The sequence below is a fragment of the Carcharodon carcharias genome, chromosome 11 (genome assembly GCF_017639515.1).
Source record: "Carcharodon carcharias isolate sCarCar2 chromosome 11, sCarCar2.pri, whole genome shotgun sequence".
NCBI classification, from domain to species: domain Eukaryota; kingdom Metazoa; phylum Chordata; class Chondrichthyes; order Lamniformes; family Lamnidae; genus Carcharodon; species Carcharodon carcharias.
Window position 1 is genome coordinate 119,466,598 of NC_054477.1, and position 21,278 is coordinate 119,487,875.

A 21,278-nucleotide genomic window follows, 5' to 3' on the forward strand; every position below is an offset into this window, starting at 1 on the left:
CTTATTCACATCACGCTAACCTTATCCAGAATATCATGGGGAAGCTCAAATAACTAACCACATCCAGAATATTGTGGTGCAAGTTGAAATAACTAACCACATCCAGAATATTATGGCGCAAGCTGAAATAACTAACCATATCCAGAATATCATGGTGCAAGTTGAAATAACTAACCTATCCAGAATATCATGGTGCAAGCTGAAATAACTAACCATATCCAGAATATCATGGTGCAGGCTGAAATAACTAACCACATCCAGAATATCATGGTGCAAGCTGAAATAACTAACCACATCCAGAATGTCATGGTGCAGGCTGAAATAACTAACCATATCCAGAATATTGTGGTGCAAGCTGAAATAACTAACCATATCCAGTATATCATGGTGCAAGTTGAAATAGCTAACCATAGCCAGACTATCATGGTGCAAGGTGAAATAACTAATCCAGGTTTAATGACACGTCACTGGAGTGCCATTTAGATGCTGTGGTGTCCTGTAACCCTGCTCAAGCCGCAGGATGAGCAGCAGTATTACCAATCCAGCATGGCAGGCGATGGCAGCAGTGGTCAGTGCCAATGCTACACAGAAGAGGTTGGCCACCAATGCAAATAGAGGATGAATGATCTCATCCATGCAGCCATGACATGGCAACCATCTCATCACTCTAAACTCACACACTCAAGCCCATCACACATTCACTGGCATCTCACTCACTGCCAGCTCAAGGGACATCACCACCCATTCTCATACACATAGCCTCACATGTCAATCTGGTTTCATCTCCTCTGCCCTCACTGTCTCGAGGCCACTTACACATACCCTAGGATACCCTCCTTCCTCAATACAGCTCTCATCCTTCCCTTGCTTGAGGTCACTTCTCTCCCTTTCCCAAGCAAGACCTTGCCCTGCAGCCATTGTAAAACCTTCCACCTTTGGCTGATCTGCTAGGTAAAGACCTACCCATAAAAGTGATATGGTGCTGCCTGTGAAGCCTGGCGCTGTTGGTTGCGAGTATTAACCGAAGCAAGGTAGGCAAACAATCCTTGAAGTCCCGGGTGAAGTGCAGCTCGCCAGGCCCATGTCGCATATGTGCTGTTGTGAAACACGTCGGCAGGAAAACATGCCGACGTGGGCAGATGATCTAGCTGGGTGGATGAGTCTGGCCTTATAAAGATATGCTGATGTACCACAATAAGGTTCCTGATGCCATCGGCGGGTTGAGCAGACAATCACAAACCAGTTTCATGCTGTCGTGAAACCTATCTCGCTGTATTGTCTGCTCATGTCACCAAATACGCCCCAACATCAGTGGGCGTGGAAAATCCCAGCCCTTGTTTTAAACAGATGGAGAAAATACAGGACTATACGATTCTCAATAAAAAGAGCAGAAGGACTGTTTTACATTTTTAAATTTATTCCTCACTCAGCTATCTGGTTGCATTATCAAATGGTGGACCACTAGCTGCAAGGACATTTCATGGGAACAGAAGAACATAAGACCTGGAGCAGGTCATTGAGCCACTTGAGCCTGCTCCACCATTCAGCTAAATCATGGCTGTGGCTGTTTTGTGTATTAACTCTACTTACCCACCTATGGTTCATATATCTTAACCCCTTTACCTAACAAAAATCACTTGATCTTATTTTTTTGTCAACTGGTCTAGCCTCAACAACTTTTTGGGGAGAGAATGGCTGGGATTTTCTGTGCCCATCAGCATCGGGTGTCAATCTGTGATATGAGTGGACAAAAGGGCATGATAGGTTTCAGGATGGGGTGAAGCCAATTCGCAATCGTCCGCTCAGCCCACCGGCGTATCCTGCCATCGGACTTCGGGAACCTGATTGTAATACATCAACATATCATTATTAGGCCAACCCGCTGGAATTGTTCCACACTCTCCCCGCACCACCCCCCCCCCGCTGGATCATCCATCCACGTCGGTGGGAAAACACGCTGACGTGTTTCACAGCAGCATATAAGTGACATGTGCTTGGCGGGCTGCACATCGCTTGGGACTTCAAGGTTTGTTTGCCTACCTTGCTTTGGTCAGCACACACAGTCATCAGCGCCAGCCTTCACAGACAGCACCACTGAATTTTAGGAGGGCTCACGGCAAGTCTGTACCCACCAGCTCAGCCATATGTGGGTAGCTTTTCAATGGCTGCAGGGCTAGGACTACTTGGTGAAGGGAGAAAAGTGGCCTCAGGCAAGGGAAGAGGCTGCAAGACAAGGGCTGTACTGGGGAAGGAGGGTATCCCAGGGGCTGTGTGGCCTCAAGATGATGAGGGGTGAGGAGGCAGTGTCCAGAGGAGGTGAGGCCAGATGGACATGCGAGGGTGTGTGTGAGAATAGAGGTGAATTCCCTTGAGCTGGCAGTGAGTTAGATGCTAGTGAATGTGTACTGGACTTGAGCGTGTGAGTTGAGAGTGATGAGATGGTTCCCATACCCTGGCTGCACGGATGAGATCATTCATCCTCCATCTGCAATTATTGGCCAACCTCTTCTGTGCAGCATTGGCACTGATTGGCATTGCCTACCAACACGTTGCTGCCCTTCCTGCGGCCTGAGTGAGGATAGAGGACATCACAGCGGGCCTCCATGGCATCTGAAAGGCGCTCAAGGGCTGCAGTCTTCTTGACTTTCGAGGTTATGTCTGCTTCACTGCAGTCCTGGCCTGGAAGCACTGAGCACATCTGCACTTTAAATGTGGTGCCTGGTGTGATGAGGCGGGGAGGTGATAGTGTGACAGGCGAATCGGAGCCCACCTGCCATGGAAGTGGCATATTTCCCAGGAATGCATAAATAGTGGGGCGAGTTTTCATGCTATATCACGGCCGTCAGGTAAAACATCGTGAGTGCAAATCCGGGATGATTCCATCCAGTGTTCTAGAATTTCACTACCTTTTATGAGAAATAATAATCATGGCATCACCCCGGAATAACCTGGTTCTAATTTTAAGATTACGTCATCTTGTTCTGGGCTTCCACATCAGAGGAAATAATTTCTCTCTACCTTCCCTTTAAACATCTTAAACACTTCAGTTAGATCAGCTCTTATTTTTCTATACTCCAAGCCATATGTAACCTGTCCTCATAATTTAACCCTTCCAGTCCCATTATCATTTTGGTGAATCTGTGTTGCACCTTCTGCAAAGCCAACATATCCTTCCTGAGATATGATGACCAGAACAGATTGCAATATTCCAGATGACTGCCAGCCATAAATCTGTATTTTAACTTCCAGCCCTTTATCTCCAGACCTCTTGAAATGAAAGCTAACATTCCAATAGCATTTTTAAAGAATCCTTGGTGCCTCAGATGTTCAGGAAGTCAAATCGAGGCTTTTCCAGTCTTCCCCAGATATTTTCTGACCCGCTGACAAGGGTGGTGCTGTTGTTGTCTGGCGCACTGACCTCTACCTCACAGAGGCTGAGCGTCAACTCGCAGACACTTCCTCCTACCTCCCCCAGACCATGACCCCACCACTGAACATCAAGCCATTGTTTCCAGGACTGTTACTGACCTCATCACCTCTGGAGATCTTCCCTCCACAGCTTCCAACCTGATAGTCTCCCAACCTCGGACTGCCTGCTTCTACCTCCTACCCAAAATCCACAAACAGGATTGTCTTGGGAGACCGATCGTGTCAGCCTGTGCCTGCCCCACGGAACTCATTTCTTGCTATCTTGACACCATTCTCTCTCCCCTTGTCCAGTCTCTTCCCACCTATATCCGCGATTCCTCTCACGCCCTACATCATATCAACAATTTCCAGTTCCCTGGTCCCAACCACTCCTCTCCACCATGGATGTCCTCTACACCTCCATCCCCCACCAGGATGGTCTGAGGGCTCTCTGCTTCTTCCTTGAACAGAGGCCCGAACAATCCCCATCCAGCACTACTCTCCTCCGTCTGGCTGAACTTGTTCTCTCACTGAACAATTTCTCCTTAAACTCCTTTCACTTCCTCCAAATAAAAGGTGTGACTATGGGTACCCGCATGGGCCCCAGCTATGCCTGTCTCTTTATGGGGTACATGGAACATTCCTTGTTCCAGTCCTACTCCGGCCCCCTCCCACAACCCTTTCTCCGGTACATCAGTGATTGCTTCGGTGCTGCTTCATGCTCTCGTCTGGATCTGGAAAAACTTATTAATTTTGCTTCCAATTTCCACCCCTCCATCATTTTCATGTGGTCCATCACGGACACTTCCCTTCTCTTCCTTGACCTCTCAGTCTCAATTTCTGGTGATAGACTGTCCACCAATATTCATTACAAGCCTACCGACTCCCACAGCTACCTCGACTATAGCTCTCACACCCTGCTTCCTATAAGAACTCCAACCCATTCTCTCAATTCCTTTGTCTCCGTCGCATCTGTTCTGATGATGCCACTTTCAAAAGTAGTTCCTCTGACATGTCTTCCTTCTTCCTTAACCGAGGTTTTCCATCCACGGTGGTTGATAGGGCCCTCAACCGTGTCCAGCCCATCTCCCGCGCATCCAGCCTCACACCTTCTCCTCCCTCCCAGAAACATGATAGGATCCCCCTTGTCCTCACTTATCACCCCACCAGCCTCCACATTCAAAGGATCATCCTCCGCCATTTCCGCCAACTCCAGCATGATGCCACCACCAAACACATCTTCCCTTCATCCCCCCCAACAGCTTTCCACAGGGATCATTCCCTCCGTGACACCCTGGTCCACTCCTCCATCACCCCTTACACCTCAACCCCCTCCCACGGCACCTTCCCATGCAACCGCAGAAGGTGCAACACCCGCCCCTTTTTTCCCCCCTCCTCACCATCCAAGGGCCCAAACACTCCTTTCAAGTGAAGCAGTGCTTCACTTGCACTTCCGTCAATTTAGTCCACTGCATTTGCTGCTCCCAATGCGGTCCCCTCTACATTGGAGAGACCAAATGCAGACTGGGTGACCACTTTGCAGAACACCTTCGGTCTGTCCGCAAGCATGCCATTTCAACACACTGCCCTGCTCTCATGCCCACATGTCTGTCCTTGGCCTGCTGCAATGTTCCAGTGAAGCTCAACGCAAACTGGAGGAACAGCACCTCATCTTTCTACTAGGCACTTTACAGTCTTCCGGACTTAATACTGAGTTCAACAATTTCAGATCATGAACTCTTTCCTCCATCCCCACTCCCTTTCCGATCCCCCTTTTTCTAATAATTTATAATTTTTTTACAAATATATTTTTCTTTTCCCACCTATTTTTAAATTTATTTCGATCTATTGTTTCATCTCCCCCTTTTAGTCCATTTCGATCCCTTCCCCCCACCCCACCCCCACTAGGGCCATCTGTCACTAGCTTGTCCTGCTTGCTACCCTTCATGTCCCCATTAGCACATCCTTTAGATAATATCATCACCATCAACACCCCTTTGTGCTTTTGTCTATGACATCTTTGGCAGTCTCTTCTTGGCCTCCACCTATCACTGGCCCCCTATTGAGCTCCTCCTGTCCCACCCCCCCAAAACTACCAGCTTAAATTTCATCTCATTTCTATATTTTTTAGTTCTGATGAAGAGTCATACGGACTCGAAACGCCAACTGTATCCCTCTCTGCAGATGCTGTCAGACCTGCTGAGTCTTTCCAGGTATTTTTGTTTTTTTTCTGATTCCCAGTTGTATATGTGGACTTATATCTGCCTACCAGCTTTTGTGATTTCTGTACCTTGATCCCCAAATCTCTCTGCTTCTCCATAGTTCTTAACATCTCACCATTTAGAAAATACTCTGATCCATCAGAAGTGCATGATCTCATACTTCCGTATATTGAACCCATATGCCACAGTTTTACCCACTCATCTAATCTACCAATGCCCATCTACATTATTTATTATGCCACCTGACTTAGTGTCATCTGCAAACTTGGATTTACAGTTCTCTATTCCTTTATCTAAGTCATTGATAAATATAATGAAAAGCTGAGGCCAGGAAATCATTGAAGTTGACAGGACAGATTGAGAGAGTGGTTAATAAAGCATGTAGTATTCTAAACTTTATCAATAGGGGCATAGAGTACAAAAGCAAGGAAGTTTGATTAACCTATGTAAAGCACCAGTGCAGCCACAACTGGAGTATTGCGCCCAGTTCTGGGCACCATGCTTTAGGAAGGCATTAGCGAGATTGCAGAAAAAATTTACGAGACTAGTTCCAGGGAAGAGGAACCTCAGTTACGCAGATAAATTGGAGACATTGGAATTGTTCCCCATGGAGAATAAATGGTCGAAAGAAGATTTCATAGAGTTATTCAAAACCATGAGGGTCTGGACAGAGTAGATAGGGAGAAACTATTCCCATTGATGGAAGGATTGAGAACCAGAAGGCAAAATAAGAACTATAATCTTGAATAGGACTGAGTTGCCTGGGCTTTGAGGGCTGGATTACTAAGGTTTCGGATCCACATGTGGAGTCTTAGATTGGACACCCATTCAAATGAGGAATGGTTATGGCTTTGAGCCAGTAGTGCCCCTGTTGTCACTTCTGCCTACTATTTGAACATCAGCTTAGCCCAGCATATGCCTCACTGCCATGATTGGGCATAATTCTGAAACTAGTTCTGTTGCTGAAGCCAATAAGTGGACTTGGACAAAAAGAAATCCTATTTGTTCTTGGTCCAGATATGTAGTTCCACAATAACAAATGGAAAAAAAAGTTTGAAAAATTTGTGCAACTATCAGTGAAAAATATTGAGGAGAAAATAACCTTTCCTGTTATCTATTAATTTTGTCAATGGAAGATCAAGAATAAAACTTACTAAAGTGAAGTCTATATTTAAGTGTAGTACATTTTAAAACAAGACATAAATAATATCCATGCTGGATATTTCAAAGCCATCAACATGGAAAGTAACAACAATGGTAAGACTGTTACTGCAGCTGTAGCAGGAAATCACAGGTTTTAATGCTCACTGTGCAATATTTTCACCTGATAGCCACAAATTTAGTTAAATAATCTATGGCTTTGGTGAGAATTTCTTTGAAATGTCTTAGAAGCTTCCAGTTTCCAAATTTATGTTGTAAGTTTCTTTGCCAGGTGCCCCGTGACTTTTATAAACTAGCATTTCTGAAAGGTTTGTAATGGTATTCACTTCCAAGGGCACCCTGGAAAATTACTGACGGTTGCTGGGAATCTGCTCTCTGGAGTCATTGGGCATTTGACCAATACCGACCCCCACAACCCTGCCACCACCTTAAGGTCCATTTATATAACAACCACTTCCATTTTGCTCCAACGCTAAACTAACAGTACACAATTGGGGTCAGATGTTAAAAGGGCTGAAGGGGAGAGAAATTAGATTTTTGGGGGTGCTGACTGACATGGCTTGATATTGGCACTACAGGGGGTATAATGTAATTTTCTTCTAAATTGTAATGCTGGGTGGCAGATATTGCAAAAACACACGTGCACAGAGTTTTCTCTTGGACAGTGAATTTGAATCAGGATACCAAGCAGTATAAAGAAGGTTCTGTCTGGCTGGCATCTATACTTTAAGATAAATATTCACTATTTAGGAGCATAAGAGAACATAAGTAGTAGGAGTTGGCCCTTTGGCCCCTTCAAGCCTGCTCCCGCCATTCAATAAGATAATATCTGATCTGACTGTACCCTGAACTCCACTTTCCTGCATGCCCACAACCCATAAAGATAAAAAATGTCTAATTTAGCTTTGAATATATGCAATGATGAAGCCTCCACTACTTTCTGGGGTAGAGACTTCCAAAGATTAAGCAGCCTCTGAGAGAAGAAATTCCTCCTCATCTCCATCTTAAATGGGAGACAGTCACCTGCTGTCCTACTAACGCCATTTTGACTGGCAAGAAAGCAGCAACATTTTCTAAAAAAAAGGCTTTGACTTTCTTTTTCCCTCAGTTGAAAACCAAAGAGAATTTCCAATCGGCCATGTGCCAGAGGTGCCTTGGACTCCTGCAGAACCTTTGAGCGACAGTCAGGAGGTAAGAGCAGCGTGAATGTTGGTTGTTTAGGAATGGGCGGAGGTGGAGTCAGTGTCAAAGCAACGGACCATTCGCAGCCAAGCCTGGAATGGGCTGGAGTCTCCGAAGTGCGACTCAGTTCACCTTAGGAGAAATCAGACAGACTCTTCTGTCTGTGCTTGACTAGACAGGCAATGTAAGTTAGTAACTTTCTACCGCACCTTAATATGAGATGAAGCAGCTTTCGCGTGTACCGAGCCTATGATAAAATAACTAAACGCTTTATTATATCTGTTCAGTTCTGGCTTTGTTTTGCAGCAGGTAGAAAACTTATCTGATGAAATTTGTTTTGTGTTTTCTCACAGAATGTCGTTTGTGACCATCCAGCTTACTCTCGGTGCTCTGCTCATGAATGGTAAGAATGAAACATTATTGGCCTTTCTTACTCTTGTGCTTGCTAGTCCCAACTATCTTACATTAAACGACTCTTAAGCCACCCACTAGTTGAAATGTTAACTGTGTATACAGGAAACTTATTCAAAGTACCAACACCGGCGAACTCCAGGATATGTTAAAACCACGAACTTCGTACATTTCAGGCAAGGACACTTTTACTTAAATGCTATGTGAAAGTTACATTCCGCCTTACTGTAAAAAAAAGTTTCATCCTCCGTCTCTTCAGATTGTGTGATATTGTTTGCAAACTTTTTCTTGAATAAAATGCTCAATGTCATGGTGATGTGAAAAACACACTACATCCGTTGACATTGAACAAATTTGAATTTATTTGTATGGATATTTATGAAATGCTGTACAGTTAAAATTTAATTTATGCAATTTTTGAATGCCAGTCTGGTATGCTGAATGTATGAATAGCTGGAAAGCAAAAGTTTGGCCAAATTTGATAGCATAGAATTATTTGAAATTATAACAGAAAGCTTTTCGGTTCTGAAGAAGTCATATTGGACTCGAAACATTAACTCTGTTTCTCCCTCCACAGAGGCTGCCAAAACTGCTGAGTTTTTCCAGCACTTTTTGTTTTATTTCAGAGCTCCAGCATCCCCATTATTTTGCTTTTATAATAGGATAATTTGATTTGGGCTCTAATTATAATGAACAATTGTACTGGTAATTCGGACAAGTTCTGGGGCAAAATCTTCCCAGCCCCACGGAGACAGATGTGGAGGTGGAACTGGTTGCAAAATTTGAAGGTAGCACATCAGGTCACCTCCCCAACACATTTCCAGCTCTGAGCACTCTCTTGACCCGAGTTTAATGTGGCAGTAGCTGCCCCACCCAGCAGCAGCAGGTAACCAATTATGGACTTATTAAAGGCAAGATGATGCTGCTGGGATCTTCCCAATACCAGACAGGCCTCCCCACTGAGGTTGAAGCTTGATGGTAATATGGTGGCAGGTCACAGTGGAGGATCATTGATACCACTTCTAAATCCCCCCCACCCAAAGACATGGGCATCAGATGGCCACGGCCATGGCTATAAGCAATCCTGTGGCAGGGTTTCCCCGCCTCCATGATGACCTGCCAACTATGGCCATTCTTCATTTTGAAATTTTCATAAATCTTCAGAGAGCATCTCCATTTTGAGCTTATGTGCTTCAACAGCTCCTACCTTGCTGCTGGTTGTCCACATTTTCAGACCACCTGACTGGGCACCCTGCCTCGAGAACCCACCCACTGTCCTTAATTAGAAGATGAATGGGGAAGTGGCTCATTAACCAAATGTGGACAACATAGCTATTGTGATGTTGTGTGACCAGCCAACACCATTGAACTTGTGACCTGCTTTTGGTCCTGATACTAGAAAATTCTTGGAAGTGGTAAGATTTCACCCCTGGCCTCTAGATCTTCAAGTAGCCAACAGCAGTGGAAACAACATGTAATTTCTTGAGAAAGATTTGGTATTCATTTGTTTAGTGCCTTAACACATGCATCAAATGCCCCAGAGCAATTTTGCATCAAGTAAGATACTTGTTCTTGAAGTGTACTCACTGTTTTATGCCAGGTTATGTAGGGCACAGCACACCATCATATTGCATGACATTCTTGTTGGATGGTATTGAAGGGTGGCCCCTGAGTGGCCAAGATACCTAAACTTGTGGCCCAGATAGACAGCCAGGCAGGCCAAAAGCACCTGTTGAATCTCTTGTGTGCTGCTGCGGTGGATTGTTGCATTGTGTCAGCAACCAGGTCTTCAGTTGTACCCCTTGTCAGCCAGAAGCCAACCACTGAGGTTGTGCAGAAATCTGAAGAGCTGGAGACTTAGCACAAACAGGCAGACCCTCTTACAGTGGTCACATACTAGCTGCACATTGAATGACTGGAATTTCTTATGATAAATAAATACATCTGGCTGGTCTGTTGGAGCCTTGATAGCCAAATTGGTGCTGGTGCTGAGGAAAGCTGGCCATCGAGGAAAGCCTGCAGCCCTCTGGGCTTGACTGGCCACATCTTTTTCAAACTTGATGTACTGGATCGCTCTCAGATACAAGGCATCCGTGACCTGGCTAATACATTTGTGGACAGCTGACTGCAAAACTCAATAGATGTCTGTTGCTGATCTGTGAAATGACCCAGACATATAAAAGTTCAAAACAAAAACAGAATTACCTGGAAAAACTCAGCAGGTCTGGCAGCATCGGCAGAGAAGAAAAGAGTTGACGTTTCGAGTCCTCATGACCCTTCAGCAGAACTGGGTGAATCCAAGGAGAGGGGTGAAATATAAGCTGGTTTAAGTTGGGTGGGGGGAGAGAAGTGGAGGGGGGGTGGTGTGGTTGTAGGGACAAGTAAGCAGTGATAGGAGTAGATAATCAAAAGATGTCACAGACAAAAGAACAAAAGAACACAGAGGTGTTGAAGTTGGTGATATTATCTAAACGAATGTGCTAATTAAGAATGGATGGTAGGGCACTCAAGGTACAGCTCTAGTAGGGGTGGGGGGGCATAAAAGATTTAAAAATAATGTAAATAGGTGGGAAAAGAAAAATCTATATAAATTATTGGAAAAAACAAAAGGAAGGGGGAAGAAACAGAAAGGGGTGGGGATGGAGGAGGGAGTTCAAGACCTAAAGTTGTTGAATTCAATATTCAGTCTGGAAGGCTGTAAAGTGCCTAGTTGGAAGATGAGGTGCTGTTTCTCCAGTTTGCGTTGGGCTTCACTGGAACAATGCAGCAAGCCAAGGACTGACATGTGGGCAAGAGAGCAGGGTGGGGTGTTAAAATGGCAAGCGACAGGGAGGTTTGGGTCATTCTTGTGGATAGACCACAGATGTTCTGCAAAGCGATCGCCCAGTTTACGTTTGGTCTCTCCAATGTAGAGGAGACTACATTGGGAACAACGAATGCAGTAGACTAAGTTGGGGGAAATGCAAGTGAAATGCTGCTTCAATTGAAAGGAGTGTTTGGGCCCTTGGATAGTGAGGAGAGAGGAAGTGAAGGGGCAGGTGTTGCATCTTTTGCGTGGGCATGGGGAGGTGCCATAGGTAGGGGTTGAGGAGTAGGGGGTAATGGAGGAGTGGACCAGGGTGTCCCGGAGGGAACGATCCCTATGCAATGTTGCTGGGGGGGGTGAAGGGAAGATGTGTTTGGTGGTGGCATCATGCTGGAGTTGGCGGAAATGGCGGAGGATGATCCTTTGAATGCGGAGGCTGTTGGGGTGGTAAGTGAGGACAAGGGGGACCCTATCATGTTTCTGGGAGAGAGGAGAAGGCGTGAGGGCGGATGCAAAAGTTCAAGGTGGTGGTCGCCTTCATTGCAATGACCATTGAATGCTTTCAAGCAGCCTATGCTTGCAAAACCCAAATCAGAATATCTATTGTTAGATGTGACTCTGTAATTGGGTGGCATTTGTTGAACAATCCTGAGAATGCTAATAACTACACTAACAACCAATTTAAGATAATCAGTCAAGCTCAAAACGTGACTCTTTCAGGCATGCTAGAGGCGACATACGTTCATACACAGAGGCTTATTCTCTGAAAACAAAAGGAATATGTCCAAACCTTACGTCTTTTCGAGTTAACCAGGCGGTTAGGAAGCTGATAGTTCTCAATTGCTTTTTCCATGGCAACACCCATGCCAATCAGAGTAAACTTGGCAGCCAGTCAGCACTCTTTTCTCCTGTAGTATAAATTGTTGCAATCATTTGAAATTTGTTCTTGCATTTGTCCTGATGAGTGCAAGATGAAACATCTAGGCAACAAGACTCTCTTTTCAGCTGAATTTGGTATGATTGTTCTCAGTGTCTGTTAATCCCGTCTGTACCTGATCCAAGAGAGAGCTTCTATACCTGGCACACACGATTGCTATATAGCTCCCATTAACCTAGAACAATGTATATTCAGGGAAATACAGATGTTGGCAAAGTGTAGTATTTATTATTTTACAAATTTTAGCCAATAAATGTTATAGCATTTAGGATACTTTGGATCTTGCCTCCCAGGAAACTGAATTACATACACAGCAGAACTGACCCTGTAAACTATGAGGTTTAGTTTTGCCAATTTTATTCAAAAGCATTGTCCTTTTTATCAGAAGACCATTATAGTGTCTATGAGCTGATGCTTAAATAGTCAAACCTTTTTGTCAAAGTACTTTTCTTCCTGATTTTTGGAATTTCCCAAATTTGATTTGATTCATCTAAACATTAAATTCAAAAACTTTGGCTTTACTTAATCCCACAATTATTGCCTCAACCTAATTTAAACAAAACGGACACTGTGTTTTGAGTTTTGCAAGCACAGGCTGGTTGGATATGGTCTGTACTTTGCCTGTTGCGAACAGCAGTTGGGACATGCTGTTTGATATGTTTCAAAGACTGGCAGATCATATGGCCTACATACAAGCATCACACTGGCACTGAAATTCATATACCACATTACTCATTTGTGTGATAGGCAGAATGTCTTTTTGGCTTGATGGCATCATCCTGTTAGTGCCACATAATGGAATCGCATTATATGTGATTCAATGATTGGCTAAATAATCCTCTGTACAAAGAATGATGCTAACAGCCAAATGAATATTGTCAGTCAGGCTCGCAGTTACATGTACTGGAAGCTACATATATTAATACACAGGACCCTGTTCTTTACAGACAGAAAGAACATGTACACACATTGCGCCTGTTTCAGCTAAACAAAATAAGTGACAAATATTTTCTGACTTATTCCTCAGGGCAATGCCTTGACCCATCAAGATCAAGCTACCTGGTTTAAATTTTAAGCAATGCTTGGCAGTTAACTGTCAATCACCATCACTGGTACATTCTCCATGGCGATGCCTCTACCAGTCAGAGTCCACTTGCCAACCAATCATCTCATACAGTGTAAATTGTTATTTTCCCCTTATATTCATATTCTTGTGAAACATCCTGATGAGTGCAAGACGAAAAGCTTCGACATGACTCTTCTTTCAGCAATTCTCAAGTTCTGCACTACCAAATGACTATTAATAATATTGACCAGACCTCTCACCTAATCTTCCTGAACCAGGTTTTAGAATTAATTGAGTAATGTAATAAAAAGCATTCTTTCATGCCAATTTAAATTTATTTTCATGTTATTAAGATACTATCCTGGTTAGCTGAGTTGACATTGAGTTATCACTGACCATTTCTGTAAAACAAAACCGCAAGTATGTGCAGTAATATTATTTTGAAACAAATGACTAAAAACGTTGATCCTTCCTGTTGTTGTATCTACGTTGCTAATTTATAATTAAAAAATCTTTCCTGAGTAAGGGGGAAATAATTGGACAAAGTTTGATACAAGCATGAACAATAAGGGCTGAATTTTGTCGTCGGCGAGCAGGGGGCGGGGCCCACTCGCCGACATGTAAAATGACGCGGATGACATTTGGGGGAACCCCTGATGTCACCCCGCCCCATTTAAATTTTCAGGAAGGCAGGGGCACAGCCAAATCAGCTGCGGGCCCACCAACCTGTCAGTGGCCACTTGAGGCCATTGACAGGATCATTTAAACAATTAAAGGACCTGCCCGTCTAACCTTAAGGTTAGCGGGCAGGCCAGGAGCCCCGGCGACAAATAGAGAAAACATGAAACCTCATCCACCGGCGGGATGAGGTTTCATGCAGGTTTTAAAACATTTTAATAAAGTTTTAGTGTAAATAATAAACATGTCCCATCTCAAGTGACATTGTTGAATGAGCGCACTCTTGCTTTTGGGGAATCCCCCCCCCTGCCCACACAGGAAACGCATGGTGCTTCCCACCAGATGTCATGCTGGGCGATCCTTAATTGGCCCGCCCAGGGAAAATGGTGGTGGGGATCGGCTCCCCGCCCGCCGGAGATTGGGTTGGGCCCGCCCGCCCGGCAGGCGGAAAATTCTGCCCTAAGATTATTTAATACACTTTTAATTTGTGTAAACCCTGTAGGTCCTACATCCCATTAAGAAATCAACCTCCTGTAAATGATTTAGATGGCGCTAAATGCCCAGATCCAAATCATGCTGTTTAGGCTCCTGCATTTAAATTACTCACATCTATTCTGTATACCATTCATAATAAGTGTAATAAATTTCAAGGAATACACTCTTAGTTTGTCTAATCTCTTCTTGTAATTTAATTCTTGGAATCGATTTACATTTCTAATAATTCTAAGTCACATACCCTGTAAGGCCAGTATATCCTCCCAAAAATGTGCCCAGAACTGCTAACAGTACTCCAGGTGTGGTCTAACCAGGACTTTGTATCACTGTAGGATTGCTTTTTTCTGTTTATTCATTCACTGTAGGTGTTGCTGGCTAGATCAGCATATATTGCCCATGAACTGAGTGGCTTTCAGGCATTTCAGAGGGCAATCAAGAGTCAACTGCATTGCTGTGGGTCTGAAGTCACATGTAGGCCAGACAAGGATGGCAGATTTCCTTCCCTAAATGGCATTAGTGAACCAAATGTGTTTTACAATAATTGATGATAGTCTCATGGTCACTATTACTGAGACTAGCTTTCAATTCCAGATTTGATCAATTGGCTTCGAATTCAATCAGCTGCTATGGTGGGATTTAAACTCCTGTCCCCAGAGTATTAGCCTGGGCCGCTGGATTACTGGACAAGTGCTATTACCACTACGTCGCCAAACCACTCCACCACCCCGCCCCCCCCCCAATCTTTGCCTTGTATTCTAAGCAATACCAGAAGAAAACCTATCACCACCTTCTAATGGACATCCAGGAATTGGCAGTAAATACCAGTCATACCAACCACACCCATATCCCAACAACTATTTTTTCTTAATCCCGCTAGAATAATGAGGGAAGACATTAGGTCTGGGCCCCAAACACAAGTGACATCAACAACAGGTCCTATGAATTTGGCATCTTGGATCATTATCAGGTCTCAATCACAATTTTTTGGCGAGTTGCAGGTGTCAAGCAGGCTCTCCACTGAAGCTCTCCCATCTGTTCCACAGTAAATTCAGACACCACACCATGCAGTGTGCTGGTAGTTAAGGCCTGCTTAAAGATGGGAGGTATGGACATTGGGATGTGGAGGGGAATTTTAAGAATGGGCTGGCAGCAGCCAGAAGTGATTTGTGTTGCCCGGGGAGCATTTTGATCCTTCTGGCTTCACAGAAATCTTGAAAAAAAATTTCATTAAGGCCTACTATGGCTCATCACCGCCTCCTCAAGGGGAATTAAGGATGGGCAACCAGTGTTGGCCTTGCCAATGAGGCTATATCCCAGAAACAAAAAAAAAGTCTAATAGGTCTGCACTGGCTGTAAAGAGATGGACTTAAGGCCACAGCTGACCATTACTCTCACCAGGTTTATTATTCTTACACAGCAAGAGATGTCCTTTCAGAAGATGGCATGGCACTACAAGTAACTGTGCTAAAATGGGCTCCATGCAGACAACTTTCTATAGTCATTAGCATGTGTCAGGGTCTGTAGGTGGCAACTTGGGTGTAGGCAATCAGGCTGTGCTTGCGGTTCATTATTCTAACATGCATTCTAACAAGGACACATTGTGATTGGTATAAGCAAAAAACTGCGGATGCTGGGAATCCAAAACAAAAACAAAAATACCTGGAAAAACTCAGCAGGTCTGACAGCATCTGCGGAGAGGAACACAATTAACGTTTTGAGTCCTATCCAGCTCTACCTGTCCCACCCTCCTTAAACCAGCTTATATTTCACCCCTTTTCTATTTTTCCTTAGCTCTGTTGAAGAGTCATACGGACTCGAAATGTTAACTGTGTTCTTCTCTGCAGATGCTGTCAGACCTGCTGAGTTCTTCCAGGTGTTTTTGTTTTGTGATTGGTATACTTGTGAGAAAACAGGCAGCCACACCATTATTCAGATGCACACATATTTTAGAAGTCTGAGGTCTATTGTGGCAAATTTCTTTATGATAATGACTGTCTCCTTTTTCTTGAATGGCAGGAATAAAGGAACAATGGCCACTAAGAAAGAAAGAGCTATTATATAGGACCTTCTACTTCATCAGGATGTCCTTAAGCATTTCACAACTAATGAATTAGTTTTGAATTATAAGGGGTTTAGTTTAGAAAGAATGACTTGTTGGTGGTTCAAATAGGGCAGCACACCTGGGGAAAGAGAATGTAGCAAAACCCAGATGGTTTTAACAGCCAGACCAGATTTTAACATTGTACATCTGCCTCCTGGCTGAAGCTATGATGCCAGGGTTGGCAGGTGGGAATGGGATTTGTGATGGGAACCAGATGCCATTGGGGACCAAAGGGAATGGCCCCTGACATAAGGTGAATGGGGGGATAGGGAGGTGTGGGGGCTCTCAGAGCTAATGTAATTCAAGGGAAGGATTGGAACAATCATAACAAGAGATGCTCAAGGATTCTTTGTGGGGTCTGAAGGAGAATTCATGCTTCTGGCTCCCAAGAAATATTCCAAAAGTTTAAAAAAAAAACTTGCCTCTTGAGGACACTCCGCTGCCTCCCAATAGTCTTCTCTGGGGAAGTTTACCATGATGGTACACTCCTCCTGATTTCCAGTGAAAGTAGCATAGTATTGATCATGTCAGCGAGCCATGGCATTCACGTTTAAATAAGGCCCTCATCAGTTTGTGACAGGAGTCTCATTTGCCTTGAAAGTCGACCAAGATAAAATGCTACTTGGTGGGAATGCAGAGGCTTCATGCTGATATATTGACTCATCCAATTTTAATGCTCCACACACCATTCCCCCCTGACAAACTGCAGGGGTCAGAGGTTAATGGAGACCTGTTGTTTGCGGCCAAATGCTGCAGGCAGATCCCACAAATAACAAAGAGATAAATAGCTGGTTAATCTGTCTTTGGTGACATTGGTAAAGGGATGATTGTTGACCAGGACACCAGGGCAACTTCCTGATCTTCAAAAAAAATTATATCCATCTGAAAGAAGTCAGCTCAGTTAAATCTTATGAGAAAGACAGCACCTGAAGATACTGCACTCCCTTAGTACTGCACTGAAGTGTTAGCTGAGATTATATAATTGAGTGATGGGTTGGGGCTCAAACCCTCAATGTTCTAACTCACAGAAAAGTGCTGCCATCTAAGATAAATTAACTGTTGTTAGTAGCACTAGTCAGGGAAAGTACAATGGATGCACCATTCTCGGGTACAATCATCATTGAGAGACAAGTGTGCAGCGTATGTAGCATATAGGACATCACTTGTAGTACAAACATGTCATCAAAAATTATGAAATGCCTCTAGTTGGTGATGTGTCACTATTTTACTCATTTTAATTTACATAGCCAACACTGTTAGTGCATACAAATTTATTTCGGTAGTTGGTATGTTATATATTTGGAGATTTAGTATACTTAAAAAAAATACTGCTGCCTTTGTTGGAGATGTTTATTTTTATTTTATGGATTTGTTTTATTTACTTATAAGTTGTTTTAAGTATCCTGGCAAAGCATTCAAATAAAAGTAGAACTAAGACCACATTGATGGTATGAATAAAACTTCAGCAATCACTTGAATTGGGTTGTGGCCAGACTAACTAAGAGGAAATGTCTTAGCCAGTGTCGCTGCTCTTGATCATTATCCAGAGACTCCTGATGGGAAGTGAGTGTGTGGATGTTGGCTGGGCACAACTTTGGACTCGGCTATTATTTCCTATCCCATAGCTTGTTGATTCTCTTAGTACAGGCTGGCACATGAAGAATGGCGAGTTGGGCCAAATACTGAGAGGAGCCAGGGCCTCTAGAATCTTAACCTCGCTGTAACTTCAGGAAATGAGATGGATAATTACTGGTTACTGAGCTTTGGAAGGATCAATTACTTGGAGGATCTTCCACACATTGGTATGCTGGTTCAAGTGCTCTCTTGCCACAGAAGATGCTGCCTCTAGCCTTCTGCAGAAAGTCTTGTAGAAAACACACTTGAAAGGTAACGTACCAGAACTGCAAGGAGGAGATTAGCTTGCCTAACATTAATGCAATGTATGCATGGACTGAAAGGTCAACCTTTTCTGCTAATTGTACTCAGTCCAACAACATAATTGCAAGTTAATCATATTGTTGTACAACCGAGTGATTCCAACCTGCTTATGGGAATACCAAGGCGAGTGGGCTCAGGGATGCCATGTCAGTGCAAGACAGGCAATAAGATATGTTTTAGCGGACCAACCAGCTTGTTTGGTTCAGTCTAGTAAAGGATACTGTAATGGATAGAAGGCCTTCCTGCCTTTAGCAGCACGGTGTTTTAAATCTCTGGTTGTCATATCTTGGCTTGAAAAAGCACTCTGGTAGTTGCTTTAAAAAAATGGTTCAGGTAAATATAACTGTATATGTCCCAAAATCTGCTCCTGTGTAGAGTCTCATTTGGCAGCAGTGAAGATCAGACAATTAGGATAGAGATGAGCATGCTCATTTTGCACCATTGCCTTCTCTTCTCTCTTATTCTTGAAGTCACTTCTTGTTGCTATACTTTTCCTAGTACTGTGTATTCCGCTACCTTGTCTAAGTGATTATTCTTTGTGTGAAAGTTAAGATAGAGCAGATCAGCAAGTTATTTGACAGTGGAGGATATCACAGCTGAGCCCCTTCATGTTCTCAGCCACTATCTGTACCCACACATGGTTGGAAATCCCAACTGATATTTTTCATTCCCAACCATTGTGTCCACTTGTCATGTGTCTAACTGCGGCTGAGCTGAGACCAGTATCTCAGCACAAACTGAGAATCAAAGTCAATTACCTATCAAAGCTTTTCAAGTCTTCCGTCGATGTTTTTTTGTTGTAGCATTGATGTCAGTAATATTGTCTTTCTGGCAGGGGTTGCAACTGCACCATTTTTAGCTGATGAAGAAGCCAACCACTTCATTCGAAACAAAAGGCAAACTGATACAATGCAAGGATACTGGGACCCAAACAGTGCAAATAATGTGTGGGGAGTCACTCAAGCAGAACAGGTAAAGCTTGAATGTGATCAAACTCTGATCTAGTTGGATGTGATAATGCGCTTGCATGTACTTCAGATTTGGGGATGATTTTCCTTCGGTTGAATTTAAAATTACAGATAACTTAGGTAATTTAGAGAATTAATCCTACGGTGTAGTCGGCTTACCTCTAGCACACCAAGGAAAATTGAACAGGGAGTTTTGTACACCTGGAGAGGAATTTTCTGTTTTGATTGCCCCCTGGAGACTTTTTAGGTCAGTCACTGCAGTCATTTTAAGTTTTGAACATCAATCCGTGGGGGTCATTTCCATATGAATAATTAGAAACACAACATGTGGTAATTGTAACATGTGTGGAAGGGACATATGACCATTGTTCCTCGATTGGGGATTTTTGCTAACATCATGTTTCAGTCTGCTGCAGATATATTGCTGGAGATTGACAACCATAATTAGTGTGGGTGTACCAACACCACATGGACTGCAGTGGTTCAAGAAGGTAGCTTGCCACCACCTTCTCAAGGGAAACTAGGGATTGGTAGTAAATGCTGGCCCAGCCAGCGAAGTCCATCCCATGGATAAATGAAAAAAATCATTTTTATTGTATGATTACCAGGATGAAGAAGGTGCACTAGATGGACCTTTTTTTGTCTAACAGTATCCATATTCCTGTGCATTGCAACCTACTTTAGATTTATTTTCGGACAGAAAGCTATTGTTGTAATTGTTTGCAGTGGGTTTCATTGTTTCAACAACATTGTTGTCTTTAATTCATAAAGATAGCAGAGCAGGTGATGTGTTGCAATTGCAGAATGTAGGAACTTGTGAATGCCTTTGTGTTCCAAGGGAAACACTTCTAAAGTAAGTGCCTGTAGTTCGAGGAGCTTTGGCTCAGAGTCATTGAGCTGGAGGCCAAGCTGCAGACTCCGTGACACATCAGGGAGGGGGAAGTTACCTGGGTACTTTATTCCAGGAAGTTGCCATGCCCTTTAGGATAGGGTCTTTTGATTTGGTCAGTGTTGAGGACAGGAGGGTATGACCGCGAGTAAAGCAGGTAAACAGACCGAGAATGTATAAGTGGAGAAGCCTCAGAAGTTGCAATTGTCCAACAGGTTCGAGGTGCTTGCAAGCTGCATGGATGAAAGCGAGCTTGCAGTGTAGATGAGCAAACTAACCATTGCATGATAGTACAGGAAGCCATTCAAATGGGGGGCAGTTAATAGAAATATAGTGGCACACCGAGACCATGAGTCCAGAAGGCTGTGTTGCTTGCCTGGTGCCACGGTTCAGGATATCTGCTTTGGGCTGGAGAGCAACCTGCAGTGTGAGGGGGAGGATCCAGTTGTCTTGGTCAATGTTGGTACCAATGACATAGACAGGATAGAAAAGAGGTTCTGCTTAAGGAGTTCAAACAGCTAGGGGCTAAATTAAAAAGCAGAACCTCAAAAGGTAATAATCTCTGGATTATTACCTGAGCCACAAGCAAATTGGCATAGGGCAGATTAGATTAGAGAGTTAAATGTGTGGCTCAAAGATTGGTGTGGGAGAAATGGGTTTCAATTAGCGGGGCACTGGCACCATTACTGGGGAAAGTGCAAGCTGTATCTTTGGGACAGTCTTCACCTGAACCTTGCTGGGACCAGGGTTCTGCCAAGTCGTACAACTAATGCAGTAGAAAGGGTTTTAAACTAAATAGTGGAGGCGAGGAATCAAGTGTGGGAAGATATGATAAATTAAAGAGTGAAGACCAGGCAAGAGAGCAAGCAATAAGGGAAATGATAATCAGGGTGGCAAGAAGGGACAGAGCCAACAGATAAGGGAAGAGGTTGTGAAAATAGTAAAAGAACAGAACCAAAGGCTCTGTATCCAAATGCATTCATAGCAAATCAGGTTAATTGAGAACTCAAATAGAA

General features: G+C 43.7%; 1 protein-coding gene across 2 annotated transcripts in view; it reads left to right on the forward strand.

Moving 5' to 3' along the window:
- Window positions 1-7,874: 7,874 nt before the first annotated feature.
- The window catches only part of LOC121283780 (uncharacterized protein C3orf85-like), a 64,109-nt gene continuing 50,705 nt past the window's right edge, over window positions 7,875-21,278 (forward strand). Inside the window, exons 1-3 of one of the 2 annotated variants that reach the window (XM_041198491.1) lie at window positions 7,875-7,982; window positions 8,327-8,376; window positions 19,241-19,377. In XM_041198491.1, the coding sequence (XP_041054425.1) occupies window positions 8,328-8,376; window positions 19,241-19,377 (186 nt within the window). In that variant the 5' untranslated portion in view covers window positions 7,875-7,982; window position 8,327. Of the gene's footprint in view, window positions 7,983-8,074; window positions 8,158-8,326; window positions 8,377-19,240; window positions 19,378-21,278 lie in introns of those variants that run through there. The other variant, XM_041198492.1, reaches the window with a different exon arrangement.